General features: G+C 34.8%; 2 protein-coding genes across 5 annotated transcripts in view; one reads left to right on the top strand and one right to left on the bottom strand.

Moving 5' to 3' along the window:
* LOC108026994 (serine/threonine-protein kinase GG21441) overlaps positions 1 to 12,610 on the top strand; it is a 29,193-nt gene that overhangs the window by 4,208 nt on the left and 12,375 nt on the right. The window contains exon 1 of one of the 4 annotated variants that reach the window (XM_017098191.3): positions 60 to 239. The exons of 2 other annotated variants lie outside the window; for them this stretch is intronic. The gene's annotated coding sequence lies outside the window, so the exon portion shown is untranslated. Of the gene's footprint in view, positions 1 to 59; positions 269 to 12,610 lie in introns of those variants that run through there. One more of the 4 variants, XM_050889943.1, reaches the window with a different exon arrangement.
* On the bottom strand, positions 10,351 to 11,674 carry LOC127011806 (uncharacterized). The gene is made up of 2 exons (XM_050889944.1): positions 11,533 to 11,674; positions 10,351 to 11,466 (listed from the first exon to the last, which is right to left on the bottom strand). Exon 2 carries the CDS (start codon positions 11,194 to 11,196, stop codon positions 10,699 to 10,701), a length of 498 nt encoding a protein of 165 aa, XP_050745901.1. The 5' UTR covers positions 11,197 to 11,466; positions 11,533 to 11,674; the 3' UTR covers positions 10,351 to 10,698.

Genomic DNA, 12,610 nt, shown 5'->3' with positions numbered 1-12,610 from the left:
AACATCGAAAGTCGCCAAAAAACATCGGTGTTTCTAAAAACGTTATAATCATCGATGTTTGTCTATCACTAAGATTTCTGACATCATGGTGATTTCGAGTAATGTTAATTTGAGTTCACGACTATAAAAAAACATTTATGTGTCAAGAGTGGTTTAAGATTCCTTTCTCTTTGTAACACATATATTTTAAAAGCTTCGTAATTGGGGACCGTGCAACCATCATCAATTATTATTAAAAGGTAGTTTTTATATATATGAGCAAAAACAAGTAAGTGTGAGCAAATTAAAGTTTAATGACAATCTGTATCTTTGTTCATTATTCGCACTCTGTTTTAGGTTTTAAACCACCGATAGTTAAACGAAATAAATTAAGCATACATCATTTGTTTTGCAGCAGAAATAACAAGAAAGTTAATTAACAACCCGAAGTTTGTATACCCTTGCAGTAATAAGAAATCAAACAAAAAAACATCTGAACGTGGTAAAGTTCTGATATCGACTTTTGTGGCGAATGATGCTTGCTTACTCGACTAAATAAATACAATTTCTAAAATTTTCTACGCCTACTACTACTAAGTCCCCAAACGGCTAAAACGCTAAACCGCAATAGCCGGTAGGTGGCACTTTACAATATTTCTTTGCTGCTTATATACATTCACTTGCCAGAAAAACTATGCGTACAAACATGTTCGATCACTTTGGCTTCAAAAAAAAAGAGTTAATAATATACACAGAAAAATCATTTTTTTATAAAAAGTAGCACTTAGCTTTTATGGTATGTAACTTCTTAGTTCCTAGCTCTTAAACTTGAGATAACATTGAAAAAATTAACAAAATAGTCTAATTTTCATTAAAAAAAAAGTATGCGTACCAAACATAAAATCTAAAAAGAAAACGTTTTTTTTATATATAGTAGTACGAAGCTGGATATCCTTTTCGTTTAATTATTTCAGCCAACCGATTTGGCATTGAGTGGACCAATTTCGCCGTATCCTTTCCCGTTATTGGTCTCCATTCTTAGTGTGTTTGCGAATTCTGCGCTCCAATAGGATTGTGATCAAGGGATTGCGGTGGCGAATTCACATTGTATAGCAACCACAGCATGGTATTGTGGGCACAATGTTTTGGGTCATTGTCCTGTTGAAACCAAAAATCCCTTGCCAGTCCTAATTTGGCAGCGCTTTGGAATAAATTTTGTTTTAAAATGTCGATATGCTTCTTGTGCATATCCACTACCATGTTTCACGGTTGGGGCAAGGTTTTGGATATCTAGGGCTACCCTTTTTTCGCCATATCAGCTTACGTCCTTTTATTCCAAAGATACAAAATTTGCTTTCATCACCGAAAGTAACTTTTTTCCAGAACTCGGGCTTATTTTTAGATTTTCTCGCAAATTCCATTCGCTTGATTTTATTGACAGCAGATATTAATGTACGGCTATTATAGCCTTCTTAATAATTTTACGTACCGTGTCCTCATGAAGATCCTTGTTGAACTGTTCCTTAATGTCCTTAGCAATTTGAGAGGCAGTTATCCTTGGATTGACCTTAATTGCTTTCAAAATGCTCCTCTTCTCCCGGGTAGTGAGCTTTGGTAGCCTACCAGATCGGGGCCTGGACTCAAAGGAATCTGATTTTTGCGCATTTTCTAGAACTCTTTGTACAGAGGGGTGTGTTCTTCCAATGATAGCCCCGATTTCCCTCAGTTTTTCCCTCATCGCGAAGATTTACAATGAGTTTCCTGAAATCCAGATCAATTTTCTTTGTTTTCTTTTCCATCAGAAAAATGCACGTGTTAGCAAAAGACATATTTAGAAAAAGTAATAAGAAGAGAGTAACTAAGCTTTAGTTTACAGTTATTAATGCAAAAACGACATTTGTAAAGCATTAGTTACTGTTAAATTGACTTTTTTGCTTATGTACGCATCTTTTTTCTGAATGAAAAGCAGACTATTTTGTTAATTTTTTCAATAGTATCTAAAGTTGAAAATCTAGGAACCAAGAAGCTACATAGCATATTAGCTACTAAAATGTACTACTTTTTATAAAAAAAAAAAGAATTTTCTGTGAATATTATTAACCTTTTTTTTGAAGCCAAAGTGAGCGAACATGTAATACTCATAGTTTTTCTGGCAAGTGTATCTCAATTTTTATTTTCCTCCCTCAAGCTGTGTAACTGTGTAATACATTGTCAAATCCGGCTCGTTCCGACTTTATGTGTACTTTTTTACTTGTACTTTATGTGTTTCATCCAGAAAGCTTCTATTAGTTTTCATAGAAACGGACGGAAATGTCTTCTTCTTTGCGTGGCAAACTTCTCAATGAAGTTATTATTATGCAATAGTAAACCAAACTTCTGATATACAAAAAAAAATGTCAAATATTTTTTTTAGGTCAATCAAAAGCTTTTAATGAGACAAAAACAATTTAACAAAAAAAATGTTTTAGCATGACAGCTGTGGTCAACAAAGTTTTGGGCGGCTTGTGGGCGTGGCAAATTTTTGTTGGGTCAATCGATACCTATAAGTAAGGCAAATACGTTTTAGCAAACAAAAATTTTTTATTTTTAGCATGACAATTTTCAACACAGTTTTGGGCAAATTAGTAGGCGTTGGAGTGGGAGTGGCACATTTTTTTTGGGTGAATCGATAGGTATGATGAGACGAATGCATATCATTAAACATTTGTTTTCAATCATTAAAACTGTAGGCGCTACAAATTTTCGAGGATTGTGGGCGTTAGAGTGGCCGTGGAACTGCGCTGAAACAAACTTGCACAGCGTAGAAAGCCCAGGAATCTGCATGCCAAGTCTGACTGTTCTAGCTCTTGTAGTTTCAGTTTTATCATACGGACGGACGGACATGGCTAGATCGAATCGGCTAGTGATCCTGATCAAGAATATATATACTTTATGGGGTCGGAAACTTCTGCCTGTTACATACTTTATGACGAATCTATGGCTAGATCGACTCGGCTAGTCATCCTGATCAAGAACATATATATTTCCAACGAATCTAGTATACCCTTTTACTCAATGAGTAACGGATATAATTATCAATTTAGATGAGTATCATTTATAGTTGTATGATCGTTTAAAAAAATTGCCCTTTTGAATTACAAATTTTTTTTTATTATATTCTCTGATTTTATTAGTCTAGTACTTGTACTTGTTTACTTTCTGGACCCAAAATGCCATAACTATTTCGGACCTAAAGATTAGAAATTACATAGTACTTATTGTTACATTAGCGGCATGATTGGAAACGTATCTTGAGTTATACCCTTAGCAACGGTTTTTAAAATGGGGTGTTTTGTATATATTATAATTACCTTTTGATGTATGGCAATTTTTGATTTGGGTATATCTTATATGTCAGTAAGCGTTTAGAATTTTAGTGTTGAAAACATCTATTTTGGCTAATGTCATTTTATTCATTAGATCAGCAAAAGAAGACTAAGTTTTCTTAATCGAAATTCTTGGTTTGAAATGACTGTTTGAAGATTCTCAGACAGGGATTTTAATTCTTTAAATAAATTAAATAGTTTTAAAATTAATAACAAATTGATTGTTATTATTTTGGTTTAGGTCATGAATTTTATTTTGGACCGTTATGAAATGATCATGGTGGGTGACCCTTCTATACATTTCCAAAGGGTGCCTATACCCTGTTTGGTAAAATTAGTATGAAAAGCGTTTTAATAATATCTAAATCATAGGAAATTTACCAATGTAAATTCTGATTACTTTTGTTTATGTGTTGATTCGAGTTGGAATATATCTTTATACTAATTTAAATTAGTTATATAAAATAGTCAGCGTACGAATCATAAATAAAAATATCTTTTATCTTCTCGTATAGGAAAAAATCATTGTTGGTAAAATCATTTATTTCGGAATTGGTGGCAGCTACTATCAATAATACAAATATTATTGAAATCATATTTTGTAATTTAACACAAACTATGTTTAAAATTTGATGTTATTTTTATACCCTTGTAGAGGGTATAATGATTTCAGTTAGAAGTTTGCAACGTAGTGAAGGATACGTTTCCGACCGCATAAATTATATATATTCTTGATCAGCATTACTAGACGAGTCGATCTAGATTTGTCCGTCTGGCCGCCCGTCCGTCTGTCTTTCCGTTTCAACGCAAACTAGTCTCTCAGTTTTAAACTTATCGGGACTTTCCCAAAAGTCTCTCTTCTATTGCAGGTAGTATATAAAGCGGAACCAGACGGATCGGACAACTATATCTTATAGCTCCCATAGAAACTATCGGGGAAAAAATTAAAATAAAATACATCTTTAGTGTTTTAACATATAACGTTGGAGATAACATTTTTTAAAAAGTTCTGAATTTCTAATTAAGTTTTATCAAAATCGAACGACTATATCATACAGCTGTCATAGAAGCAATCGGAAAATTAGTCAGAAAATATGAAAAAATTATATCTTTCGTGTTTTTTCACATATAACCTTCTAAGCTTGGAAATAACATTTTTTTTTTAATTTTTAGGAATTTTGAATTCAATTTAATAAAAATCAGACTACTCTAAGATATAGATGTTACTGAAGTCAGCAACAATCCTTATAAATTTGACATGGTGTTTCTTATAACTGCATGTGCAATTTTTAAGGATTCTTGCTGACTTCAGTGATATTAAAAAAATATATATTCATTCTTTTTTGTAGACAATTTTTTTTGACATTTATATGTTATAGTCCGATTTTTATTAAATTGAACTCAAAAATTTTAAAATTATAAAAAATTATATTTCGAACATTATAAGATAATATGTCAAAAAGCCCCAAAGCTATAATTTGTTTCATATTATTTTCCCACCAATTTTCCGATCGTTCCTATGACAGCTATATGATACAGCTGTCCGATTTCGATAAAATTTAATTCGAAATTCAGAACGAATTAAAAAATGTTATTTCTAAGAGTTTTTTTTTATATTATTTTACCACTAATTTTCGATCGTTCCTATTGCAGTTATATGATATAGTCGTCCGATTTTGATAAAATTTAATTAAAAATTAAAAATGATATGTCCAAGCTCAGAAAGGTATATGTTAAAAAAAAACCGCAAAGGTATAATTTTTTCCCCGATAGTTCCTATGAGAGCTAAAAGATATAGTTGTCCGGTCCGGCTGGTTCCGACCTATATACTTCCTGCAATAGAGTAAAGACTTTTGGGAAAGTTTCGGCTCGATAGCTTTAAAACTGAGAGACTAGTTTGCGTTGAAACGGAAAGACAGACGGACGGCCAGACGGACAATTCTAGATCGACTCGTCTAGTGATGCTGATCAAGAATATATATACTTTATGGGGTCTGAAACGTCTTCTTCGCTGCGTTGCAAACATCTGAATGATTAATCATTAGACCCTTTGCAAGGGCAGGCAGATTGTAAGACAAGGAAAGAGAGGGTAATTTCCGAAGATCTGCCTCTCTTTTTGCCGGCCCGTTTTCGCTAGCACTCTTCTACGCTGCTCCGAATTCTCTGCTGACGTCGACAGCAGCAAAAAAGCATAAAAGCTTGGAAACTTGGATTCTAATTTGAAGAACTTGGATTTATTCATTTAAATTTTCATGTTTGCGTTTAACAATTTTTGAATTATAACTATAAAGTAGTGTTGTTCAATTGAAAAAATAATAATGTACATACCATGTTTTACCTACTATACATAACATGTTTTACCTTCTTGTTGTCTGAAAATATTCCATATTCAGTTTCTTTCATGAGAATCTGGTGAAACCCAGATTCCAAGTCGATTGTGGAAAAGGTTATAGCTTTTCCAAGGCTTGAAAAATCACAGAAGGATGAATTGGATATCTGTCCGGACTCGTGTTTTCATTGGGTTTCTTATAGCCTGTAACTAATCTTAGTTACATCATTAAAACCCTTTTCAGGTACCTCTAAAAAAAGAGAATTATAGGGGCTTTTACTTGGTCTTTGAATTCTTCTTTCATCATACGATTAACTTCAGAGTTTACGAAATCTGAAGCCGAATAAGCATAGGAATACCGCTTGTCCTGACTGGTAAGTTTATCTTCCAGTGCTCTTTATTGATAATATGTATTGAACTGGAAAGTAAAGAAAGTAAGAAAGTCTTGCCGAAGGAAGTTAACTTAGGCTTGCCCTTGCATTTATAAGAAATACTCAACGTTAGTAACACCATGTGATATTAAAAAAAAAACATATTTAATTATTTCTTTGACCATTTTTTTTTTACAGCTATATGTTAGAGTCGTCCAATTTTTATTAAATTTAATTCAAAATTCTTAAAAATATAAAAAATGATATTCCCAATATTTTAGAATTATATGTCAAAAAACACCGAAGCTATAATTTGTTTCATATTATTTTACCACCAATGATAACTTTTGGGACAGTTTCAGCCCGATAGCTTTAAAACTGAGAGACTAGTTTGCGTAGAAACGGACGGACAGACGAACATGGCTAGATCGACTCGTCTTGTGACGCTGATCAAGTATATATATACTTTATGGGGTCGGAAACGTCTCCTTTACTGCGTTGCAAACTCTGACTGAAATTATTATACCCTCTGCAAGGGTATAAAAATTATATCTTCGGTGTTTTTTAACTTATAACCTCCTACGCTTGGAAATAACATTTTTTATTTGGTTTTGAATTTCGAATTTAATTTTATCAAAATCGGACGACTATATCATATAGCTGCCGTAGGAACGATCGGAAAATTAGTAGGAAAACATGCAATATAAATTATATCTTTTGTGTTTTTTAATATATAACCTTATAAGCTTGAAAATAACATTTTTTATTTTCGAATTAAATTTTATTAAAATCGGACGACTTTATCATATAGCTGTCATGGGAACGATCGCATTGGTGGGAAATAATGTGAAACAAATTATAGCTTTGGGGCGTTTTGATAAATGCTAAACCTTTTGATTTAGGAGTACCTTCTATGATATACTATCTTATAATATTGGGAATATACATTTTTATATTTTTAAGAATTTCGAACTCAATTTAATAAAATTATTGATTATTTTTTAAAACTGCAAGGGTATACAAACTTCGGTTTGCCGAAGTTAACTTCCATTTTTGTTTAATTAATTATAAAATTAAAATTTAATTTTATCAAAATCGGACGACTATATCATCTAGCTGTCATAGGAAAGATCCGAAAATGGGTGGGAAAATATATGTAACAAATTATAGCTTCGATGTTTTTTACATATTGTTTTATAATATTGCGAATATAATTTCTGATATTTTTAAGAATTTGGCTTTAAAATTAATAAAAATCGGACGACTTTGTCAAAGAAAAATAAAAAATTAAATAATAAATAAAAAAAATAAAATCATTTTTTTAATATCACTGAAGTGAGCAACAATCCTTAAAAATTTCATATGCTGTTACAACGTTGATTATGTCTTAGAACTGCAAGGGTATACAAACTTCGGCTTGCCGAAGTTAACTTCATTTATGGTTGCTTATAAAAATAATTTGAGGATATTAGTTCTGTTTCTAATCCGAATATATCAGTAAATTCGGTGCATAGTTTAGTGAGAGTACTTTTAAACATTTCAGGAAAATTGTTTAATAATGTGGAGAGGGCCTTACTGTGTCTTATATTACAATCTCTACATTGTGGTTGGAAATGCTTATAATTTTATTGGTATAGGTTGTGCTAAAGTGCGGATAAAATTATACTATAGTGTTTGCTATAATTGATATATTGATATAAATATATATTTATTTTTAATACAATTTTCTTTTTGAGACGTGTTTACATAAATTTGTCTTACAACTTCGGACCTGATCGAAGTTTTCGGGTCTAGCTACTAACCAATCGTGATCTGTCTGAAAGTCAATTTGGCAATTAAATGTTTTTGGGAAGTCCATTCCTACTATACCATCACAGGGTATCGGAAAGTTTTCACTAACTATTTGATAGTTGAAAGTGATTATGAATATTCTTGTTTGTATTTCTATAAATGCTAAACCTTTTGATTTAAGAGTACCTTCTATTCCAGACATTGTTATTATTTTTGACGTATCTATGTAATCATAGTTATCAGAACTTATTTTTAAAAGTCTTAATTCAGCGCCAGAATTTCTTAATTTAAATTATTTAAACGTAAATGTTGAGACTAAGATTTATTTTATACAAGTATATACATAGTTGTTATGTGTGACTATTTCTTATTAAGGAAATTTTTTAGTTTTTCTGTTCAGTTCCAATAGCTCTGACATAAGCATTCGGCATTCCTCTATTGTTATTATTTCAAGAGGTGCCCCTTTGACTATTTGAGTTTCCTCTATTGTTGTATTGACTTCTGTCATAACTTGTGTTCTGTAATAATTTTAGTTTTGGCATTGGCCATAATTTCATTAATAAATATTATGTTGGTAATATTGACGCCTGCCGCGATAATTTCCCTGATATTTGTTTCTCGTGTGAAATTACCTCGATAGTTTCCTCTGCCATTGCCTCTATAATAATTACCTCTGTTATTTGTATACGTTACACAGTGGTTGGTCGTTTGTTAATTACTGCAGTGTATGTATTTTGTTATGGCGTCATTCATATGAGCTAGCTTCCAAAATTGTTTTAGTTTTTCCGCTTTCGCAATTCTTTATCAAAGTGGATATAGCTTCTTTTGTGATGAATTTGTCAGCATGTACAGCATTTAGTACGTTGTCGATATGTCAAGCCTCTAGCAATTAACGCAAGTTGTCAAGTTCGTTTGTGATCTGAGTTGCGGTTTTCCCTTTTTGGTAAATAATTACCATTTTTGATTTGATTACCTCTGAGGTTTCGTTTACCATTGTGATTTATAGTTTATTAATGATGGCATCAATTGTTCGTTCATTTTGTACCTTATAGAGGGTTGAACCAATTATTTTTGATTAAATTACCTCTATAGCTTATGGCGAAAAAGTTATATTGCACTTATCCATCTATTCATATTCGAATTCCGAAATTAAAAAAAGGTTTTTCTTTATTTCTGACTCGACAATACCCTATTCTCAAAATCTGGTTCCCTATCTAATGTAATTCTTTTACACTCTTCAGTGTTCACGTTTATAAGTTTTATTTAATAAAATTTTTTTAATACCTTACAATTTTTTCTTTAGTTTAAATTTAATTTATTTCATTTTCAAGATTTCTGATAGTCAATTCAATTTTCTCATTTATGTATGCCTGTTGTACTTATATATATATTCTATATATATATATATATATATATTCGCTTGGAAATAACATTTTTTAATTAGTTTTTAATTTCGAATTAAATTGTATCAAAATTGGTGGGAAAATAATATGAAAAAATTAGATCTTTGGTGTTTTTATACCTTTGCAAATGGTATAATGTTTTCAGTCAGAAGTTTGCAACGCAGTGAAGGACCCTATAAAATATATATATTCTTGATCAGCGTCACTAGACGAGTCGATCTAGCGATGTCCGTCCGTCCGGTTCTACGCAAACTAGTCTCTCAGTTTTAAAGCTATCGGGCTGAAACTTTCCCAAAAGTCTTCTTTCTATTGCAGGTAGTAAAAATTTCGGAACCAGCCGGATCGGACTATATCTTATACGGACAACTATATCTTATAGCTCCAATAGGAACTATCGGAGAAAAAATGTAAAAAAAAGTTAAATCTTCGGTGTTTCTATGCATATAACCTTCTAAGCTTGGAAATAACATTTTTTAATTGGTTCTGAATTTCGATCAACTATATCTTATAGATATATCTTATAGCTCCAATAGGAACTACCGGAGAAAAAAAATAGTTAAATCTTCGGTGTTTCTTAGCATATAACCTTGTAACGAACTGATTTCTTCGGTTTCTGCTCGCTACGGTATTTGTGCGGCTAGCTCAGTAGATTGTGTGTGTTCGTCCCACCAAATTTATATAAACGTGACCGCCCAGTAGTTCAGTGAAAAAGCACAGAATTCTCGGGTTCGGAGTGGGTTTATTGCGGGTATAACTGCAGTCGGCTTTATAACTTGCTCGTCTCGCTGTCTCCGACGGTGTGGGTCGTCTTGTCGCTCCTCGAAGATCCTTGGCCGCTGATTGCTCCTGACGTGGCTGGCTCGGTGACTGCTCGGCCACGATGCAGACTCGCTATGGGGCCGTGCGGGCTTAGGGAAGCGTCACCGTTCTCAGACTAGGGTGAACAGACTGACGAGCTCTCCAGGATCACTCCTCTCGATACCCGACCGCCTGTCCCTTGCTCTGTCCCGGATGGTCCCCGCTCAGATCGTGCGGACAGTCAAGGCAGAACGCCAGGAAGCTGCCTCGCTTTTCACTTCTGTGCCTCCTGTAAACGAACGTTCCACCCTAGCCTCACCCTTCCGCGTACTGTCCGTGCCGTTCCTGCGGGCTCGATCCTCCTTGCGTGGCCGTTGCGGTGTGGTGTCCTGCGAACTACTCCTGACAGGTGGCTGTAGGTCTTGACTTCTGTGCTGGGTTCGAGGGTATACGCCGATCCGGTACTTCTCTCCCTTCTGGCTCGCTACTCTAGGGGTTCTGTTGCGCCGTTCCGGGACCTCTCTCCCTTCTGGCCCGCTACTCTAGGGGTTCCGTTGCGCCGCTCCGGGACTTCTCTCCCTTCTGGCTCGCTACTCTAGGGGTTCTGTTACGCCGCTCCGGGACTTCTCTCCCTTCTGGCTTGCTACTCTCGATTTCAAATCTCAGTCTAGTAGACCCTCCAGGTGTACCGCCAGGACTTCGTCGGCAGGACAGAACAGAACTTGGCCGTGTGGCGCCTCCTTAGACCTCAGCCACCTGTGTCTCAGTTCGGAGATTCCTAGTAATCCCAATCCCGAACGTCTCGACGTGACGATCTTGCTCCTCGTAGGCTCCCACGGCGCTGCTTCCGACGACTCCTTGCTCTCGACTGACTGCTCGCTCTTGACTGTATGCTCTCCACTGGATGACTGATGCTGAATGACTGATCTTGACTGACTCTTCTCAATGACTGATCTTGACTGACTGCTCTCGCTGCCAGCGCCCTGCGGATTTATATAGGGCCTCTGGGAACCGTTATTTCCCTTTTGCACACGGCCCGCCAAAACTCTCCACATCGGGTCCAAAGTCCATGGTTTCTGTTTGACCCTCTTGTCCTTGACGCACTGCCTCCCGCCTCCGTCCAGCCTGATGCCGCCGTCCCGCTGATCCCGGAGACGCATGCGACATGTTTGTGTGCCGCACCGCTGCTCCAAACTCTCGGTCTCCAAACTCTTGTCTCCAAACTCTCTTCCTCTCTAAACTCTCCCGTTCTCCGTCCTCGATCTCCAAACTCTCTCGTTCTCCGTCCTCGATCTCCAAACTCTCTCGTTCTCCGTCCTCGATCTCCAAACTCTCTCGTTCTACGTCCTCGCTCTTCGCCGCGTACCTGGTGAGCGGCCGGCCATCTGCTGCTGGGATTTGTGAGGAGTTATTCAACTCCTCACAACCTTCTAAGCTTGGAAATAACATTTTTTAATTGGTTCTGAATTTCGATTCAAATTTTATCAAAATCGTACAGCTACATCTTATGGCTGCCATAGGAACGATCGGAAAATCTTCGTGGTTTTTCCACATATTATCTTATAATATTGGGAATACAATTTTTCACATTTTAAACAATTTTAAATTCACTTAAATAAAAATCGGACTACTTTAACTTATAGCTGTCAAGAAAATGGTCACAGAAATAATTAAAGATTTTTTTTAAATATTAATAGAGTTACAAACAACCCTAAAAAATTTTACACGGTGTTACAAACGTTGATTATTTCTTATAACTGCAAGGGTATACAACTTCCTTTCTTGTTTTTTTTTATATTGTTTGGAATATATATATTTATTACAATTATTTGTGCGTTTATTAAATTAGATATTGTCTAGATCGTTAGCTTGGCCTAAGACCAAGGACACAAAATAACAACTAATATTAATAACATAATATTAATATATTTCATTCGTGTATCTTAATTTTTTTGTTTCTATTCAGAATTCGGTGCTTAATATTTTTTAAATTATCATACCTATCTTATAGCTTTACGGGCTGTACTGCTATCGCGCAGAAAAGGGTTCCGCTCAATTTTACAATTTTTGTCTTATATATGAAAATTTTTTCTTGAAAAATAATATTAGAAAGTTGATTTGCCATGGGGGCTCTCCAGTGGTCCTGGGCAATCCTTTGGACACTTCTTGATTCTTTTTGGTAGCTGCTTTGGAAGTGGAGGTGTTATTTTCTTTTTTTGCTTAATCGTCTCAATTACTGAGTGAGCTGGAATTATTGGTTTTATTTTTTGAGACTTGAATTGAGAAAATCAAGACGGTTTTTTTATTTAATTTCATTTTTTACGCCCTTTTGATTTACCAGAACACCACCATCCATAAATCTGAGTGAGTCTCAGATTTATTTTTTTTAAGCTTCCAATAGCAGTGTTTCGGTTGCCAATGCTTCAGGCGCTCCCATTCCATTTGTAGTTTTTTGAGTCCTTGTGACACCATGTCACGGTCGCCACGTAATAATTCCTTGATCGGCCATCCTATGTTATAATTCCTTGATTTCTCACTCCATGATTCTTTACTTTGTCTCTCGTTTTGTTTATG

This window comes from Drosophila biarmipes, unplaced genomic scaffold (genome assembly GCF_025231255.1).
Source record: "Drosophila biarmipes strain raj3 unplaced genomic scaffold, RU_DBia_V1.1 ptg000009l, whole genome shotgun sequence".
Lineage (NCBI taxonomy): Eukaryota > Metazoa > Arthropoda > Insecta > Diptera > Drosophilidae > Drosophila > Drosophila biarmipes.
This window is presented reverse-complemented; position numbering and strand designations above follow the sequence as displayed.

Bases quoted from the DNA above. Each gene is read 5' to 3' on its own strand.
- LOC127011806 (XM_050889944.1), bottom strand. From the start codon at position 11,196: ATGCGTCTCCGGGATCAGCGGGACGGCGGCATCAGGCTGGACGGAGGC.